Source organism: Esox lucius, chromosome 19 (genome assembly GCF_011004845.1).
Source record: "Esox lucius isolate fEsoLuc1 chromosome 19, fEsoLuc1.pri, whole genome shotgun sequence".
NCBI lineage: Eukaryota > Metazoa > Chordata > Actinopteri > Esociformes > Esocidae > Esox > Esox lucius.
The window spans coordinates 31134507-31153619 of record NC_047587.1 but is presented as its reverse complement, the minus strand read 5'-3'; the positions used below and the strand labels follow the sequence as shown (position 1 = coordinate 31153619).

At 48.6% G+C, this 19113-nt stretch overlaps 1 protein-coding gene across 2 annotated transcripts in view; it reads right to left on the bottom strand.

Moving 5' to 3' along the window:
- kcnq1.2 (potassium voltage-gated channel, KQT-like subfamily, member 1.2) overlaps window positions 1-18790 on the bottom strand; it is a 206468-nt gene extending 187678 nt beyond the window's left edge. For both annotated transcript variants that reach the window (XR_004574831.1, XM_013139034.3), the window contains exons 1-2: window positions 18553-18790; window positions 8624-9180 (exon numbers count right to left, since the gene is read on the bottom strand). Coding sequence is in view for 1 of the 2 variants with exons in the window: in XM_013139034.3 (XP_012994488.3) it covers window positions 8624-9027 (404 nt within the window). In the remaining variant the exon portion in view is untranslated. The remainder of the gene's footprint in view (window positions 1-8623; window positions 9181-18552) is intronic.
- Between the last annotated feature and the right edge of the window lie 323 nt (window positions 18791-19113).

Here is a 19113-nt window from a genome sequence, read left to right as displayed (position 1 = left end):
TAAAATCGTTGGCCTACATTAAGCCTGTTAGATCCCTGTCAGCCTTGTAAAACCGTTTGCCTACATTAAGTCTGTTAGATCCCTGTCAGCCTTGTAAAACCGTTGGCCTACATTAAGTCTGTTAGATCCCTGTCAGCCTTGTAAAACCGTTGGCCTACATTAAGTCTGTTAGATCCCTGTCAGCCTTGTAAAACCGTTGGCCTACATTAAGTCTGTTAGATCCCTGTCAGCCTTGTAAAACCATTGGCCTACATTAAGTCTGTTAGATCCCTGTCAGCCTTGTAAAACCGTTGGCCTACATTAAGTCTGTTAGATCCCAGTCAGCCTTGTCAAACCGTTGGCCTACATTAAGTCTGTTAGATCCCTGTCAGCCTTGTCAAACCGTTGGCCTACATTAAGTCTGTTAGATCCCTGTCAGCCTTGTCAAACCGTTGGCCTACATTAAGTCTGTTAGATCCCTGTCAGCCTTGTCACACACCCTGGCAGGCTGTGACCTGATTTGTGAAAATGTCTTGTATTGCCTGTTGTTGTAGCAGCAATTTTGAAGAGGTTAGTTAGTGATACATATGATAGGATGATAACTGGATCCCCTATATTCAGGTTAAAAATAAGTACATTCATTTCAACCATATTAAAAGAACGGCAACCCTAATTTAACAAATGACACTAAAAGATAAAACAGAAAAAAAATAAACAGAAATGCTATTTCGTAGTGCCAAAAGGTACTATACATCCCAAGCCAGAATAACTGGTGTCCCTTAATTTTTACCAAAATAACTTGTTGCCTTTTTTTAACTGCATCATTCTCTTTGATGGGAGGAATTTTTGCTCAGATTTCTTGACAGTACTGCTTCAACTGTGTCATGTTCGATGGGTTTCTTGCATGCAACGGTTCACTTTAAATCCCCCCACAGCATTGACAGAATTTATACCTGGGCTTTGACTCATGCTTGACTCAATTATGGCAAGTCAGCAAACCAATCTTAAAGCATAATGCCACCACATCAGTGTTTTACAGTTGATAGGAGTCTTCTGTTCAAATGCAGTGTTGCATTGGAGCCAAACCAATCCACCATTTACCCACCTGCCAAGAGCACATTGTTCCAGTACTTTTGGTCTTTACCCAGCTGCGGTCTTGCTAACATGAGACCTGTCTTGATAATCTTTTTTGAGAGTAGTGTTCTTCTTTCCTGACCTACCATGTATGCCATGTTTGTGAAGTCTCTTTCTGACAGTTGACTTGTGCACATTCATGAGCGTCTTTTGTCAGTTAATCGGCTGAATTTGGTGTGACAATATTTTCTACATACAGTTTGCATACCCTGGCAGAAATTGTGACATTTTCAGATTGATTTTGAAAATATGACTGATCATGCAAAAAAAAAACTACTTTACGTAAGGATAGTGATCATATGAAGCCATTTATTATCACATAGTCATTTGGCTCCTTTGTAAATCGTAATGACAACAGAAATGGCCCTGATCAAATTTTGATATACCCTTGAATGTTTGCCCTCCCGTGGGCTCACCACCCACAGGAGGGACCATAAGGGGCCGGTGCAGAGAGGATCGGGCGGCAGTCGAAGGCGGGGGCCTAGACAACCCGATCCCCGGACACGGAAACTAGCTCTAGGGACGTGGAATGTCACCTCGCTGGCGGGGAAGGAGCCTGAGTTAGTGCGTGAGGTTGAGAGGTTCCGACTAGAGGTAGTCGGGATCACCTCTACGCACGGCTTGGGCTCTGGAACCACACTCCTTGAGAGAGGATGGACTCTTCACCACTCTGGAGTTGCCCATGGTGAGAGGCGGCGGGCTGGTGTGGGTTTGCTTATAGCTCCCCAGCTCTGCCGCCATGTGTTGGAGTTTACCCCGGTGAACGAGAGGGTCGTTTCCCTGCGCCTACGGGTCGGGGATAGGTCTCTCACTGTTGTTTGTGCCTACGGGCCGAACGGCAGTGTAGAGTACCCGACCTTCTTGGAGTCTCTGGGAGGGGTGCTGGAAAGTGCTCCGACTGGGGACTCTATCGTTCTACTGGGGGACTTCAACGCCCACGTGGGCAACGACAGTGACACCTGGAGGGGCGTGATTGGGAGGAACGGCCCCCTTGATGTGAACCCGAGCGGTGTTCAGTTATTGGACTTCTGTGCTAGTCACAGTTTGTCTATTACGAACACCATGTTCAAGCATAAGGGTGTCCATCAGTGCACGTGGCACCAGGACACCCTAGGCCGCAGGTCGATGATCGACTTTGTTGTCGTTTCATCTGACCTGCGGCCACATGTCTTGGACACTCGGGTGAAGAGAGGGGCGGAGCTGTCAACTGATCACCACCTGGTTGTGAGTTGGATCCGATGGCGGGGGAGGAAGCTGGACAGACTCGGCAGGCCCAAGCGTACTGTAAGGGTCTGCTGGGAACGTCTGGCAGAGTCTCCTGTCAGAGAGATCTTTAACTCCCACCTCCGGCAGAGCTTTGACTGGATCCCGAGGGAGGCTGGAGATATTGAGTCCGAGTGGACCATGTTCTCCACCGCCATTGTCGAAGCGGCCGCTCGGAGCTGTGGCCGTAAGGTCTCCGGTGCCTGTCGAGGCGGCAATCCCCGAACCCGGTGGTGGACACCGGAAGTAAGGGATGCTGTCAAGCTGAAGAAGGAGTCCTATCAGGCCTGGTTGGCTTGTGGGACTCCAGAGGCAGCTGACGGGTACCGACAGGCCAAGCGGACTGCAGCCCGGGTGGTTGTGGAGGCAAAAACTCGGGCCTGGGAGGAGTTCGGTGAGGCCATGGAGAAGGACTATCGGCTGGCCTCGAAGAGATTCTGGCAAACCATCCGGCGCATCAGGAGAGGGAAACAGTGCCCTACCAACGCTGTTTACAGTAGAGGTGGGCAGCTGTTGACCTCAACTGGGGATGTCGTCGGGCGGTGGAAGGAGTACTTCGAGGATCTCCTCAATCCCGCCGTCACGTCTTCCATTGAGGAAGCAGAGGATGAGGGCTCAGAGGTGGACTCGTCCATCACCCGGGCTGAAGTCACCGAGGTGGTTAAGAAACTCCTCGGTGGCAAGGCACCGGGGGTGGATGAGATCCGCCCTGAGTACCTCAAGTCTCTGGATGTTGTGGGGCTGTCTTGGTTGACACGCCTGTGCAACATCGCGTGGCAGTCGGGGACAGTGCCTCTGGGATGGCAGACCAGGGTGGTGGTCCCTCTTTTTAAGAAGGGGGACCGGAGGGTGTGTTCCAACTATAGGGGGATCACACTTCTCAGCCTCCCCGGGAAAGTCTATGCCAGGGTTCTGGAGAGGAGAATACGGCCGATAGTAGAACCTCGGATTCAGGAGGAACAGTGTGGTTTTCGTCCAGGCCGTGGAACACTGGACCAGCTCTATACCCTCTACAGGGTGATGGAGGGTTCATGGGAGTTTGCCCAACCAGTCCACATGTGTTTTGTGGATTTGGAGAAGGCATTCGACTGTGTCCCACGCGGCATCCTGTGGAGAGTGCTTCGGGAATATGGGGTCCTGGGTCCTTTGCTAAGGGCTGTCAGGTCCCTGTACGACCGAAGCAGGAGCTTGGTCCGCATTGCCGGCAGTAAGTCAGACTTGTTCCCTGTGCATGTTGGACTCCGGCAGGGCTGACCTTTGTCACCGGTTCTGTTCGTAATTTTTATGGACAGAATTTCTAGGCGCAGCCAGGGGCCGGAGGGTGTCAGGTTTGGGGACCACACGATTTCGTCTCTGCTCTTTGCGGATGATGTTGTCGTGTTGGCCCCTTCAAGCCAGGACCTTCAGCATGCACTTGGACGGTTTGCAGCCGAGTGTGAAGCGGTGGGGATGAAAATCAGTACCTCCAAATCCGAGGCCATGGTCCTCAGTCGGAAAAGGGTGGCTTGCCCACTTCAGGTTGGTGGAGAGTGCCTGCCTCAAGTGGAGGAGTTTAAGTATCTAGGGGTCCTGTTCACGAGTGAGGGAAGGATGGAACGGGAGATTGACAGACGGATCGGTGCAGCTTCTGCAGTAATGCGGTCGATGTATCGGTCTGTCGTGGTGAAGAAAGAGCTGAGCCGCAAGGCGAAGCTCTCGATTTACCGGTCAATCTACGTTCCTACTCTCACCTATGGTCATGAGCTTTGGGTCATGACCGAAAGGACAAGATCCCGGATACAGGCGGCCGAAATGAGCTTTCTCCGCAGGGTGGCTGGGCGATCCCTTAGAGATAGGGTGAGAAGCTCGGTCACCCGGGAGGAGCTCAGAGTAGAGCCGCTGCTCCTCCACATCGAGAGGGGTCAGCTGAGGTGGCTTGGGCATCTGTTTCGGATGCCTCCGGAACGCCTTCCTGGGAAGGTGTTCCGGTCCCGTCCCACCGGGAAGAGACCCCGGGGAAGACCTAGGACACGCTGGAGGGACTATGTCTCCCGGCTGGCCTGGGAACGCCTCGGTGTCCCCCCGGAAGAGCTGGAGGAAGTGTCTGGAGAGAGGGAAGTCTGGGCATCCCTGCTTAGACTGCTGCCCCCCCGACCCGGCCCCGGATAAGCGGAAGATGATGCTATGCTATGCCTTGAATGTTTGGCCTGGTTACAGACACACAACGTGACACACGTGAAAATGGCAACTAAAGGCAAATTTCCCACACCAGTGGCTTTTTAAATTGCAATTAGCGTCTGTGAATAAATAGTCAATGAGCTTCTTAGCTCTCACGTGGATGCACTGTGCAGGCTAGATACTGAAAAGAACTGCCATGGGGATCAGAAAAGAACTGTCAGAAGACCTGGGTAACAAGGTAATGGCGGAAAAGGATATAAAAAGATATCCAAAGCCTTGCAAATGCCAGTTAGTACTTTTAGTTCAATCACTTATTAAGAAGTGGAAAAGAAGCCTTTACTGCACCAATGCCACAAAAAAGCCACAAAAAAACATACCTCAAAGCCTCTGGCACACTGTAATTTGGAGTAACAAAACCAAAATAGAGCTTTATGGACACAATCATAAGCGCTATATTTGTAGAGGGGTCAACAAGCCCTCTCCAAATATAGGAGAGGGCTTGGGAATACCATCCCTACTGTGAAGCATGGTGGTGGCTCACTGATGTTTTGGGGGTTGTGTGAGCTCTAAATGCACAGGGAATCTTGTGAAAATTGATGGCAAGATAAATGCAGTATTTTATTAGAAAATACCAGCAGACAATTTGCATTCTTCTACATGAAAGCTGTGCATGGGACGTTCATGGACTTTCCAGCACGACATTGACCCTCCAGTGGTTACAACAGAAAAATGTTCTGGAGTGGCCACCCCAGTCTCCTGACCTTAATATCATCGAGCCACTCTGGGGAGATCTCAAAAGTGCGGTTCATGCAAGATAACCAAAGACTTTGCATGACTTGGAGGCATTTGGCCACGACGAATGGGCAGCTATACCAAGAATTTTGAGCATCATAGATAACCATTCCAAAAGACTGCACAATGTCATTGATGTAAAAGGGGGCAATACACAGTATTAAGAACTAAGGGGATGCAGACTTTTGAACAGGGGTCAGTTCATTTATTTCTTTGTTGCCATGTTTTGTTTTATGATTGTGCAATTCCATTATGACCTACAGGTGAATGTGAATCCCATAAGAAATAAAACATTTGTTTTGCCTGCTCACTCATGTTTTCTTTACAAATGGTACATATATTACCAATTCTCCAAGGGTATGCAAACATTTGAGCAAAGTTATTTCTAGAATTTTTCATTCCATCTGAGAATCTTTCTCCGAAGGGCATCGGATTGGTCTTCTGATCTTGGGATGATGGGTTACCACACACCCTATGGTTAAGACAATCTTTTTAATCTTTAGGGAAGGCTGGACCCTCCCAAGATACATTGTAATGGTTTCTAATCATTTGCACCTATTCTAGTGCACTAATTTTTATTCTAATTTTAGCCATTTTAGGTGATGGTAAAGGTAGGGGCATACTTACTCTTTCCGCATAAGCAAATCCAATATTGGTTTATTTTAATTGCATAAATGGTTTAAAAGTAATTTGGTGTCAAATTTGTTAAATTGGGTTAATTTTATCAATAAAAGTGGTTGGCATTTAACTAAGACATCCATGTGCATGAATATGTAAAATACCACTTTCTAGGGGGTGTACTTACTTTATCATATTAATGTATATTACATCAATATTTACATTGCATGTGTTCATTGTAGATACCCTTTCCTCTAAAAACATTTAAAATACACCTAAAAGTCTAGTCTAAAATAACTTCATTTACTGAAGCCTTGAGACACCCAGGGATCTGGGAGTAAAGCAGTTATTGCTCCTACGTCATTGATGAGAATGTGTTCCCAGTAAGACTTACCCAGTAAAGATAAGAACATATCCTACCTTGAATGTGTATGTATTATTCTAATGAGAACCTACTCCCTTCCAAACAAGACCCAATGTTTTCATATGTCTGACAAGAAACGTAAGGCTTATTCCCTCATTTTAGTGGGAATGGTTGAACATTATGTTGAAATGCCTTTATTCCTAAAACGTACAGACTGTTAACCATCACTCAACAACAAACCTGATGTTAATCTATGGAGCTCAACGTATTGACGCTAATGGCTCCTCCCTTTTTGCCCACCTGATGTTACGTACTGTACGTGCGTCGGTCCATGTCTGTGTGTCTGCGTGTGGCACAGTGTAATTGTAATTGATCATTGGACTACGCAGTGCCCAGCTGGATATTATCGCTGGCCCTGGCTCTGGATTTGACCTCAGCCTTATAAGAGCAGTGAAGGATAGGGCCCGGAAAACTGGCAGCCTGGCACACAACCACTTACCCCGTCTGTCATCTATCTATCTGGGTGAAAAGCAGGCTTATTAGCCTGTCATGGCTGCCACACACATCCCAGCACACACCCCTCCTTCCGGTCCTCTCCAGGCTCTCTGGAAGGCCAGACACGGTGGAGCAGGGTGAAGCAGAGTGGAAAGGAGGGACAGCAGAACCACTGATACCCATCAACAAGTAAGAGTTACTAGTCAATCACAGCCGCTTCGTTTTGTACAAGTCAAGGTTCTCGGGTTCTGTCTGTGTGAATGGGGAACATTATAGCCATTACTGCTTTGGACGATAGTCATCAGAGACGCCACACACACAGACACACACACAAGAAGAGTGAAGAAAAACAAGTGCTGGATGACTTAATGCAGTTTCCATTCAGACTGCACCCAATAGTGTCAACAATTAATTCTCTATCAATATTTTCATGTTTTCTATATATAGCTATAGTGTACAGTATTCTATACAGTAACCACTTGTAACTTCATAACACCATTGCTGAAGTTCAGAAAAAGCCACAGGGAAAACTATATTATTGTAAACTAATACAATTGCTCAGAGAAAACATTTTAAAAGTAACAAACTATATTCCTCTTAAAAATACAGATGTTAAAATATATAAAATATTGGCATCACTTCAGATTAAGTCTTAAGGATATTGTGGCTTTCTGATGTTAATTTCCTTGTTAAAGCAGTACAATAGTTTAACATGTTAGAAAATACGATATGTCTTATTAACTGTGTTGTTTAATTTAAATAACCTTTTCCCTCATCTTTATCAAGGGTTAAAATTAAGTTTGAACATGTACCTACTCAACTGTAAGTCGCTCTGAAGAAAACATCCGCTAAATTATTCAAAACCAAATGTTAAACGCCACACAAGGAAAGAGAAGTCACACATTGTTATGATCAGGCTATTAGCTATCCCTCTACAAGACCAAAGACAAACTACATTCTCTCTCCACTCACGACATGACCCTCTTATCTTAAGATACAGAATTCAAAGGCTAGCCCTCCATAGCACAACCTGTCATGATAATTTGTTTGTTTTATTAAGCTCAATCAATATTATAATTTTTTGACAGCTTTCCTCCATAACTGTCAGTAACACATTATACTTTGATGGTGCCAGCCTGAGAAACCCGGGCAGCATGTTTCACTGGCCAGGTTGAAGTAAACACTATTAGCTCCATGTTTCATGTATGAGCGGGGCTGATTTATTGATGGTAGATAAGGGAAGAGATGAGCAGAGGTGTGGTTGACAGGATCACGTTGACCTCTCTGCTCACCCTGTGGTCTTAGAGAGTTCACCTGAGAATCTTGGCCTTGACAGACACTGCCTCTTTTAAATTTACATTTCAGTTATTCAGCAGGATTATTTTTACCACAACAGCTCAGAGATTGGAACCCGTAACCTTTTATCTACTGGCCCAATGCTTTTGATCACTAGTCGATTTGCCGTATTCCTATAGCCAGAAGCCTTAGCTATTAAAAGTGACCAAGCAGATTTTACTGATCCTGTACTATAATCCAAAAATACTTTATAAATATAATGTCAACTATATGAACACACAAGGTGCAGTAAATAATTCCTCTGCATTTGGTAAAACATGCAGACATTTTTGGTCAAATAGAAAATGTTGAGGACAAGTTCTTACCACTTCTATATTAAATTAATACAAATAATTTTTCATCAGGATATAGTCTACTGAGTATCATGTTATATTTAGAAATGAGTGAAATCTAGAAGTAGTATAGACTGTCAGTTGCCTAGCAGTGTGTGGAACAGAAAAAGAAGAAGAAAAAGTAGATACTCACACCAAGAAGTGGTACAGAAAGCATTTCCATCCAGCGGGTCTTTCTAGGAAGTTGTAGACATCCCCCTGCATGCTAGTCTTGATGTAGGGACTCTGGAAGGGTTTCCGACTGGCTCGGGGCAGAGGAGAAGGAATCGGGCAGTAGGCAGGAAGCTGGCCGTCGATGTGCAGCGATGGGTCCTTTGTGTCTGTCTGCGGGCTGCAGGGAATGCCTGATCCATTATTCACCGTCGGGTCCAGTTCCAGTGAAACAGGAGAGTAGCGTGTACTGCCAGCAGCGGTAGCACTGTCCATGGAGCCCAGGCCCTGGCACCTATCCATGTTGGTGAGGATACCACCACGTCCACTGAAGTCTCTGCGTGACCGGTTCAGCAGCTGGAAGGGATGTCCTCGCTTCTCACCCATAATGCCCAGGAGAAAGGACCAGTTGAGAGGACCAGGAAGCTGGGTCAAGGTTGAGACTTGACGTTCCCGGTGGGAGAAGGTAAACAACAGTGAGGCACTTTCTCCACCTCAGAGGCTGAAGTACTCTTTGTAAGGCTACATGTTTGGCCAGACCTGAAGAGGACAAGACAAGGTCAGAGTGGTCATTTCAGTGGGTCTGGGTGATCACAGTGACAGGTCAGTATTTTGTATCAGTTTGTCTGGGTGATCACAGTGACAGGTCAGTATTTTGTATCAGTTTGTCTGGGTGATCACAGTGACAGGTCAGTATTTTGTATCAGTTTGTCTGGGTGATCACAGTGACAGGTCAGTATTTTGTATCAGTTTGTCTGGGTGATCACAGTGACAGGTCAGTATTTTGTATCAGTTTGTCTGGGTGATCACAGTGACAGGTCAGTATTTTGTATCAGTTTGTCTGTGTGACAACAGTGACAGACACACTGATCCTAAGAGGGTTGGCACTTTGCAGGCTTTGGTTCCAGACCAGCACTTAAACCCTTAACACGACTGAAAAAATCCTCAAGGTTAGATGAAACAGGGTGTTAGTGCCAGACTGAAGTGTTACCTTTCAGCTTCCGACCACAAAGGCTTTAGAGACAATGATCCGATCACCACTTCTCAGACCTGGCTCGCAGTCAAAAAGCTATTGACCACAACTAATTATTGCACTTTACTTTTCTGGTAGATGGTGCTATTCTATAGAGGAGAATGAGAGGAGAAGAGGAGCTTGGTCTTAATAGACATCTAGAGATGACATTGCTCACCTTGAGTTTCATCCTCTACAGTTGCAGTTTCTCTTGTCTACTGTCTTTATTCTCTTCATTTGCATCCTCATTAGGTTTGGCCAAAGCAGATGCTACTCTTCCTAGGGTCTATATACATCTGCTCGAGAATGAGCAAACACTTACATCCGACATTAGGTTGATCTCTGAATATTCTGTTCTTGTCCAAAAGGCAGTGAATTTAATCTCTCTTCAGTCAAAATAGTAGTGGTTACTTGTGCCTGTACTTAAAAAGTAACAGCCATGACACTGGCCTGAGCCCTGAGAGATCTCACCAAGATTTCTGGTGCATTAATGTTGCATGGGGAATCGGATAAGGATGGACAAGGGATTACCACTGTGACTACGGATATGGAGTACTCTGGCATTTCTATCATTACAGCTATCTCCTTTCACGTGTGATCGGTGTTTAAAACTGCATAACAAACAGGCACAAAACAAACTTACAAACTGGTAATGATGATGAATGTCATGAAGTCTATTACTGACAGCCATTAGACCTGGACTGGGCAAACTTCTTCAAACACTACCACAAATACTGAAAGATGTACAGAATGAATATAATTAACGGAAAACGAATCTTTCATAAGATGAGAAGTTTGCAATTTACATTTATTAAGTGCCTTCTGCAAGTATAATGTGACAACTGCGACCTCTGCTGGTTCACCTCCCCCTGCAGTGGGCGGGCCCCAGCGGTCGACGTCACCGGCTTTCTGACACCACCGTCTCATCATACATGTCACCTGTGTCCCGTTTAGTGCACCTGTTCCTCATCATCGCTGTTTCCCCCCGGTATATATGTTCCCTCTGCTCCCCCTGTCTTTGTGTGTGATTGTCTCCGACAGTGTCAAAGAGCTGTGCGACGCTTCGTACCATATATATTGTATATCTCTCCTGGATACCATTAAATATCCTTCTACCACGCCTTCTCCTGCTCCTCCTTGTTCCCACACCCCGAAGCCGTGACAGAATCACACACCAATACTACAACAAGGATATGGAGCCTGAAGGAGCCACAGGCGAGGTCGGTGTTGCGGAGGCAGTTCAAGTACACTCAACAATGCTGGCCAGCCTAGGCGCTGCAATGGACAGCGTACTGAAAGCGGTGCAGCGCTTAGAGCTGAGCCAGCGGAACCCCGCAGCACCGGCCGTCTCTACGCCTCCCCAAGCCACGCCGCCCAACACGGGAGCGATGGCCATTCCGCTACCCAGGGCCTACGACGGGGCGGCGGACCGCTGCCAGGGTTTCCTGCTGCAACTGGACATCGCGCTCCAGGCATTGTATCCTGCGCCGACCGAAGCCCAGAAGATCTCTTCACTCGTCTCCTGCCTGTCCGGGAGAGCCCTGGAGTGGGCCACCGCCGTTTGGAACTTCGAGCAGCCCACCCAGGGCAGCTACGCTGAGTTCACCCGCCGCTTCCGAGTCGTGTTTGACCATCCGCACGAAGGGAGAGAGGCGGGTGAACGACTGTTCCACCTACGGCAGGAGACGAGATCGGCGCAGGAGTTCGCTCTGGAGTTCCGGACCCTGGCAGCGGGATCGGGGTGGAACGAGCGGGCTCTGATCGACCACTACCGGTGTAGCCTACGCGAGGACGTCCGGAGGGAGCTGGCTTGTCGAGACGTGTCCCTCTCCTTTGACCAACTGGCGGACATCTCCATCCGTCTCGACAACCTGCTAGCTGCCCGAGGACGTCCCGGTAGAGGCCCGCCCGTTCCACCCTGCCAACCCGTCACCGCCGTCCCCGTGGAATTGGGGGCGGCTGCACTGCCGGGCAGACGTCGGGGAGGGCAGGTGCGGAATGCCTCCAGGGGGCAACGAGGCCGTAATACTGCACCACGCCGCACCTCCCTCCCTGAGTCAAGAGGCGACAGGCAGGGCACTTCCGCATCACCCCAGGTAGCACATGCACATTCACCACTAACCTCTTCCCTCTCTATGTGCACTGTCCCTGTTAGGTTCCCCGGATTTCCGCTGCTTGCCCGGTGTAAGGCGCTGGTAGACTCAGGCGCAGCCGGGAATTTCATGGATAGGTCTTTTGCCCTACGGTCGCACATACCCCTCCAGGACCTCGACACCCCCCTGCCCGTGAGAGCTTTAGACAGCCGGCCACTAGGGTCCGGTCTGGTCACGAGTTGCACTGTTCCCCTCCTCCTGATTACCGACAGCCGACACAGCGAAACCATTACATTCCACATCATCGACTCTCCCACGTTCCCAGTCGTTTTAGGTTTCCCCTGGTTGTCCCTACACGACCCCTTCATCTCCTGGTCTAGTCGACGTCTGTCGGGGTGGTCGCGGAAGTGCCAGGGTAGGTGTTTGGGTGTTTCCGTTGGCTCGACCTCGGTGGAAAGTCCAGACAGTGCGCCCGCCGTGCCCATTCCCCCCGAATACAGGGACTTGGCTACGGTTTTCTCCAAAGCCAAGGCTGCTGTGTTGCCACCACACCGGCTGGGGGATTGTGCGATAGACCTCGTTGACGGAGCCGCACTCCCGAAGGGTCACGTGTATCCACTGTCCCGCACCGAAACGGAGACTATGAACGCCTACGTTGCGGAAGCGTTGGAACAGGGCTACATCAGGCCCTCCAAGTCACAGGTCTCCTCGAGTTTCTTTTTTGTGAAAAAGAAGGACGGTGGTTTGCGCCCGTGCATCGATTACCGGGCGCTGAACAAGATCACCATTCCGTTCCGCTACCCTCTCCCTTTGATCTCTGCGGAGGTGGAGAGGATGCACGGGGCCCGCTTTTTCACTAAATTAGACCTCAGGAGTGCCTATAACCTGGTGCGTATCCGGGAAGGAGACGAATGGAAAACCGCTTTTAGTACCACGTCTGGCCATTACGAGTATTTAGTGATGCCGTACGGGTTGATGAATGCTCCTTCAGTCTTCCAGTCCTTCGTCAACGACGTATTCCGAGACTTGTTGTGCGAAGGAGTGGTAGTGTATATTGATGACATCTTGATATTCACTGCCACCCGCGCCAAACATGTCTCGTTAGTGCGCAGAGTGCTGGCTCGACTGCTGGAGCATGACCTGTACGTGAAAGCCGAGAAGTGTCTGTTTTTCCAGTCGTCTGTGTCCTTCCTGGGTTATCGCTTTTCCAGCACAGGTGTGGCTATGGAGGAGCCTCACATTGACGCCGTGCGTAATTGGCCGACCCCAACCACGGTTAAGGACGTGCAACGTTTCTTAGGCTTCTCCAATTACTATAGGAGGTTTATCCGGGGCTTTAGCCAGGTAGCGGCTCCGATCACCTCCCTTCTGAAGGGGGGGGCGACCCGGTTGCGGTGGACCGTGGACGCGGAGCGGGCGTTTGTGGAACTGAAACATCGTTTCACCACCGCTCCGGTCCTGGCCCATCCCGACCCGTCGCTCCAGTTCATCGTGGAGGTGGACGCGTCCGATTGTGGGCTCGGTGCCATCCTCTCCCAACGGACGGGGTGTCGTAACACGCTCCGTCCCTGTGCCTTCTTCTCCCAGAAGCTCAGTGCGGCGGAGCGGAACTACGACATTGGTGATCGTGAGCTGCTGGCCGTGGTTCGAGCTCTGTCGGCGTGGAGGCACTGGTTAGAGGGGGCTAAACACCCTTTCCTCGTCTGGACTGACCACCGGAACCTGGAGTACATGCGGGCAGCGAGGAGGCTGACCCCTCGCCAGGCAAGGTGGGCTATGTTCTTCACCCGGTTTGTGTTTACTCTCACCTACAGGCCGGGGAGTAAGAACGTCGGGGCTGACGCGCTGTCCCGCCAGCATGACACGGAGGAGAGGCCAGTGGATGATGCTCCCGTGCTCCCGGAGTCATGCATTGTGGCACCGGTGGTATGGGAACTGGACGCGGACATCGCCGGAGCGCAGCGCGACGAGCCCTCTCCGCCCACATGCCCTGAGGGCCGTACGTATGTGCCGGCGTCTGTCCGCGACCGCCTCATCTACTGGGCGCATACATCTCCCTCCTCCGGTCATCCTGGCATCGGGCCAACAGTGCGCGCCCTGGCCGGTAAGTACTGGTGGCCCACTTTAGCTAAGGACGTCAGGGTATACGTCTCTTCCTGCTCGGTGTGTGCCCAGAGTAAGGCACCCCGGCACCTACCTGTGGGCAAGTTGCACCCCTTGCCCATTCCACAACGGCCATGGTCCCACATTTCTGTTGATTTCTTGACAGATCTCCCCCCTTCCCAGGGCCATACCACCATCCTGGTCGTTGTGGATCGGTTTTCGAAGTCCTGCCGCCTCTTGCCTCTGCCCGGCCTTCCTACTGCCCTACAGACCGCGGAGGCCCTGTTCACACACGTCTTCCGGCACTATGGGGTGCCCGAGGACATCGTGTCTGACCGGGGTCCCCAATTCACGTCTAGGGTGTGGAAGGCATTTATGCAGCACCTGGGGATCTCGGTCAGCCTGACCTCGGGCTACCATCCCCAGTCCAACGGGCAGGTGGAACGGGTCAATCAAGAAGTGGGTAGGTTCCTCCGGTCCTACTGCCAGGACCGGCCGGGGGAGTGGGCAGAGTTTCTGCCGTGGGCAGAATACGCACTGAATTCTCTGCACCACTCCTCCACGGGCGTGACGCCTTTCCAGTGTGTCCTGGGCTACCAGCCGGTCCTGGCGCCGTGGACGCCGAGCCAGACCGGTACCCCTGCGGTGGACGACTGGTTCCGGCGGGCAGCGGGCACATGGGAGGCAGTACAATCCCGCCTCCGGCTCGCTGTCCGCCGTCAAAAGACCAATGCAGACCGCCACCGCGGGGAGGCCCCGGTGTATCGGCCGGGCGACCGGGTCTGGCTCTCGTCCAGGGACCTGCCCCTCCGCCTGCCCTGCCGGAAGCTGGCCCCGCGGTTTGTGGGGCCTTTTAAAGTCCTGAGGAGAGTCAACGAGGTAACATATCGGTTACGCCTTCCCCCCGACTACCGTATTAACCCCTCGTTTCATGTGTCTCTCCTCAGGCCGGTGGTGGATGGTCCCCTCCAGGGGTGTGAGGTGCGGGAGGTGCCCCCTCCCCCTCTGGACATCGAGGGGGCCCCGGCGTACTCTGTCCGCTCCATCATTGACTCGAGGCGCCGGACGGGGGGCCTCCAGTACCTCGTGGAGTGGGAGGGGTACGGCCCGGAGGAGCGGAGCTGGGTTCCGGTGAAGGACGTCCTGGCTCCCGTCCTTGTCCGCGACTTCCATCGGCGTCGGCCGGACCGCCCTGCTCCGCGCCCCCCGGGTCGGCCCCGAGGCCGGCGTCGTCGCGCGGCTGGGGCCGCGCGTCAGGGGGGGGGTACTGTGACAACTGCGACCTCTGCTGGTTCACCTCCCCCTGCAGTGGGCGGGCCCCAGCGGTCGACGTCACCGGCTTTCTGACACCACCGTCTCATCATACATGTCACCTGTGTCCCGTTTAGTGCACCTGTTCCTCATCATCGCTGTTTCCCCCCGGTATATATGTTCCCTCTGCTCCCCCTGTCTTTGTGTGTGATTGTCTCCGACAGTGTCAAAGAGCTGTGCGACGCTTCGTACCATATATATTGTATATCTCTCCTGGATACCATTAAATATCCTTCTACCACGCCTTCTCCTGCTCCTCCTTGTTCCCACACCCCGAAGCCGTGACATATAATTTGGCAAGACCCCTTCACATTTTGTTGTGTTATGGACTTAATTTATAATTAATGACATGTATTTTTTTTACCATTAATCTACACTAGCCCATAATGAAAAGACAAAAAACAATATATTTCAGGTTCATATGTATTCAGATCCTTTATTCAGTACTTTGAAGATGTGCCTTTGGAAGCAATTACAGCTTTGAGTCTTCTTGGGGATGAGTTTACAAGCTTTGCACTATTGGATTTCAGCAGTTTCTCCCATGCTTCCTTTCAGATCCACTCAAGCTCTGTCAGAATAGGGTGAGTGGGTGAACTCCAATCTTCAGGGTCTCCCCAGAGAAGTTCAGTGGGGTTCAATCCAGGGTTTGGCTGGACCGCCCAAGGACATTCACAGACCTGTCCTGAAACCCCCCTAGCATTGTCTTGGGTCGTTGTAGTGCTGATAGATGAATCTTCACCCCAATCTGGGGTCCTACGCACTCAGGATCAGCTTTTCAAGGACCTCTGTATTTTGCACTCTTTATTCTTCCCTCATTACTAAGAAGCATCCCCATAGCATGATGCTACCTCCCCCAGCATAGGGATCAACATAGGGATGGCGTTAGCCAGGTGATGAGCAGTACTTGGCTTTCACCAGACATAGTACTTGGTATTCAGGCCTACAAGTTTGATTTGTCTCATCAGATCAGAGAATGTTTTTCTGCATGCTCTCAGAGTGCTTTAAGTGCCTTCGGCAAACTCCTGGAAGATCCAGGATCATGTCATATGCCTTTTACTCAGAGAAGTGGGTTCCGTTTAGCCATTACCAAAGGCCTCTGAAGCTCCATTAGAGAGGCAAGTAGGTTCTTGGTCACCTCCCCGACTATGGCCCTTCTTGCCCAGTTACTTAGTTTGGCCGATGTCTAGCTCCAAGGAGAGTCTTGGTGGTTCCAAACATCTTCCATCTCAAAATGATCAATCCCACTGTGCTCCTGAGAACTTTCAGTGTTGCAGCAATTTCTTGAAACCTTCTCCAGATATACTCCACAACACAATTCTGAGTTATACTAAGAGTTCCTTGGACTTCCATGGCTTGGTTTTTGCTCTTATATGTACTGTGAAGTCATATATAGGTGTGTGTTTGTGCCTTTCTAAAACCTGTCCAATCAATACAATTTCCCACAGGTTGACTCCAATCAAGTTCTAGAAAATGTTTTATGATCAAAGCACACATATGAGGTCAATTTGGTGTGATATGGGATTTTCAAATATTCAATTTTCAAAATATTGAATAAATTATAAATGAAGCCTATGACAACAAAATGTATTTCTGAAGGTACTGAAGATGTAGAGATGTGGCGCCCCTAAAGTGACCGGAGCAGTGAATTAGTACATGAGGGGGAGGGGACAAGTAGTTGGTGGTCTTGTGTCCTAAAACATCTGAGATAAGTCAAGCTCACTAACTAGAAGGTGTCAGTACCCTTTTCTTAAGGTACCTGATACAGGTCTGAAAAGTGCTGAACGGATGGATCATGGTCACTTAACCCATTGGAAACAAGTCTTTGTGATGGGGAGGCTGAAATGTAACAGGAGCTAGCAACCCTCCACCATGTCTGTCCCCCTCAGTAGGGCATGTGATGACAGACTGGTCTCGCAAACACTGTTGTCCCCAGGCTTTAGTTTCTCTGTTGTTTAAGCTATGCTGGACAACCATCAAACACACAATAACTCCGTTAGGCATTGGACTCCTAAGTTATCTTCAGTTACAAAAGGAAACATGGAAAAACGTACATCACTCATTCGCCATCGAAACATAATCTTCTTAACCTTGCAGCGGCGTCTTAGTTTAAATATTTTAATGTTTAGGGCTAAACATGGTTTGGGAAAAACTGAGTGTTTGGAGACTGAATTAGAGCACATACATATTCACCAGAAAAAAAACTGTCAAAAACAGGAAAAAGGAATATGTAAATGACATTTGTCACAGTTGTCACATATGATTGTGTTCTTGCTACAGTCTACTTAGCTGTGTTCATTTCAGCTATCAAATTAACAAGTGTGCCCAGATGAGATGTGTCAGAAGGTACATAACACTAAATACTGAAATTGTCGCCATAGGAAATGGTGGTAGTAGAAATGCAGTCCCGTGAGTTTGGTACCGCGTGAACAAAATTATTGAAAAAATTATACAAAATAAGTTTTCAGTTTTGGAGGAAGTGTCTGGGGAGAGGGAAGTCTGGGCATCCCTGCTTAGACTGCTGCCCCCGCGACCCGGCCCCGGATAAGCGGAAGAAGATGTATGTATGTATGTATGTAAGTTTTCAGTTTTAGTTCATTATTATTTAATAAGAAAACGTGAATACCTTTATACCGTAAAACGTAATTACATACACTGTAAGCAACTCCAGCGGGTTAGCAGATTGGCTTGACCCAATGGTAGCGGGTATGTGTTATATGTTTGGGGGATTTACTGACATCTATCTACTACTTTGAATGATAGACATTGAACAAACAAAATGATTTAATATATTATGGAGCAATACAATCAATAAAGGCAATACAAGTACTTTTTTGTTTACTCGTATAATTTGTTTATATCATCTTTATGTCATCAATGTTACAGCGGGGAAAATCAATGATTACCAGGAGGGAGGGGTCTTCAAGAAAATGCTTAGCCTGGTTTACCACACACTAGAATGTCATATAATTGAGGATTCGATTGGTGATTTGGTATGTCTAAATCCAACTGTCACAAAAGAAGGGAACTTGCATTTTAAACAAAATACTTATATTACTGTAGTACTCATTTCAAATAATTTAGTTCTGCTGTTACCGTCGGTGTTACTACTCCTACCATTGGCACAATGCTACCATAATGTGAAAAATGTAAAGTTGTTAAACTACCTTTGTAGTTCCCATTCAGATTAGGAAAATTCACCTAAATACAAAAACAAAACAAAATGCAGTGCCCAAATGCCACAGTAATTCACGAACGGCATTCACGACAGACTTTTGTTTACATATCAGCTACTACAGTATTATTAAGGTCCTAGGCTGCCATCTAATAAAATGTTTCGATTCAAAATAGTTTCAGAAAACTTAGTAAACAGTAAATACATTTCGTTTAACTTACCTTTCAGTTGAGGACATACAGTTGCAGACTCTGTTTGTCAAAGAGGAACACAACTGCAAAACTTACAGTGCGTAAATTAAATGGACACCGTGCAAAATGGAACATTAGAAATCAGGGAAAAATCCGGTCGTTGTTTCTGCCACTGTCTCTTTGAAGTGCGGCTGTCAGGAACAGAGTAATGTTTTGTTACTAAAAGAAACAACAGCTGGTGGCGGTGTTCGAGGGCGGCAGGGATGCTGCTGACCGACAAGCACACGTGGACAGAGCCTTTAGTCTTGCGAACCGCATTATCCACCTGACGCACGTGACCTCCGCGTTTGAAATACGTTTGCATACTGTCAGCCAAGGATATAACAAGCAAAGATGACAAGGATATGATCAGAGACACTGCTTTTTAAGATAATGATTCAGAGAGCCATATCCCTAGTAAAGCGTAATAGCCCATAGTGCACATATTACTTGAGATCTTATATTGTTGTAAAACAGATACATTTCTGACAATTTGAAATACACGTTTTTTTTTAACAGAAATAGAAACACAACAAACCTTTGTAATGTATC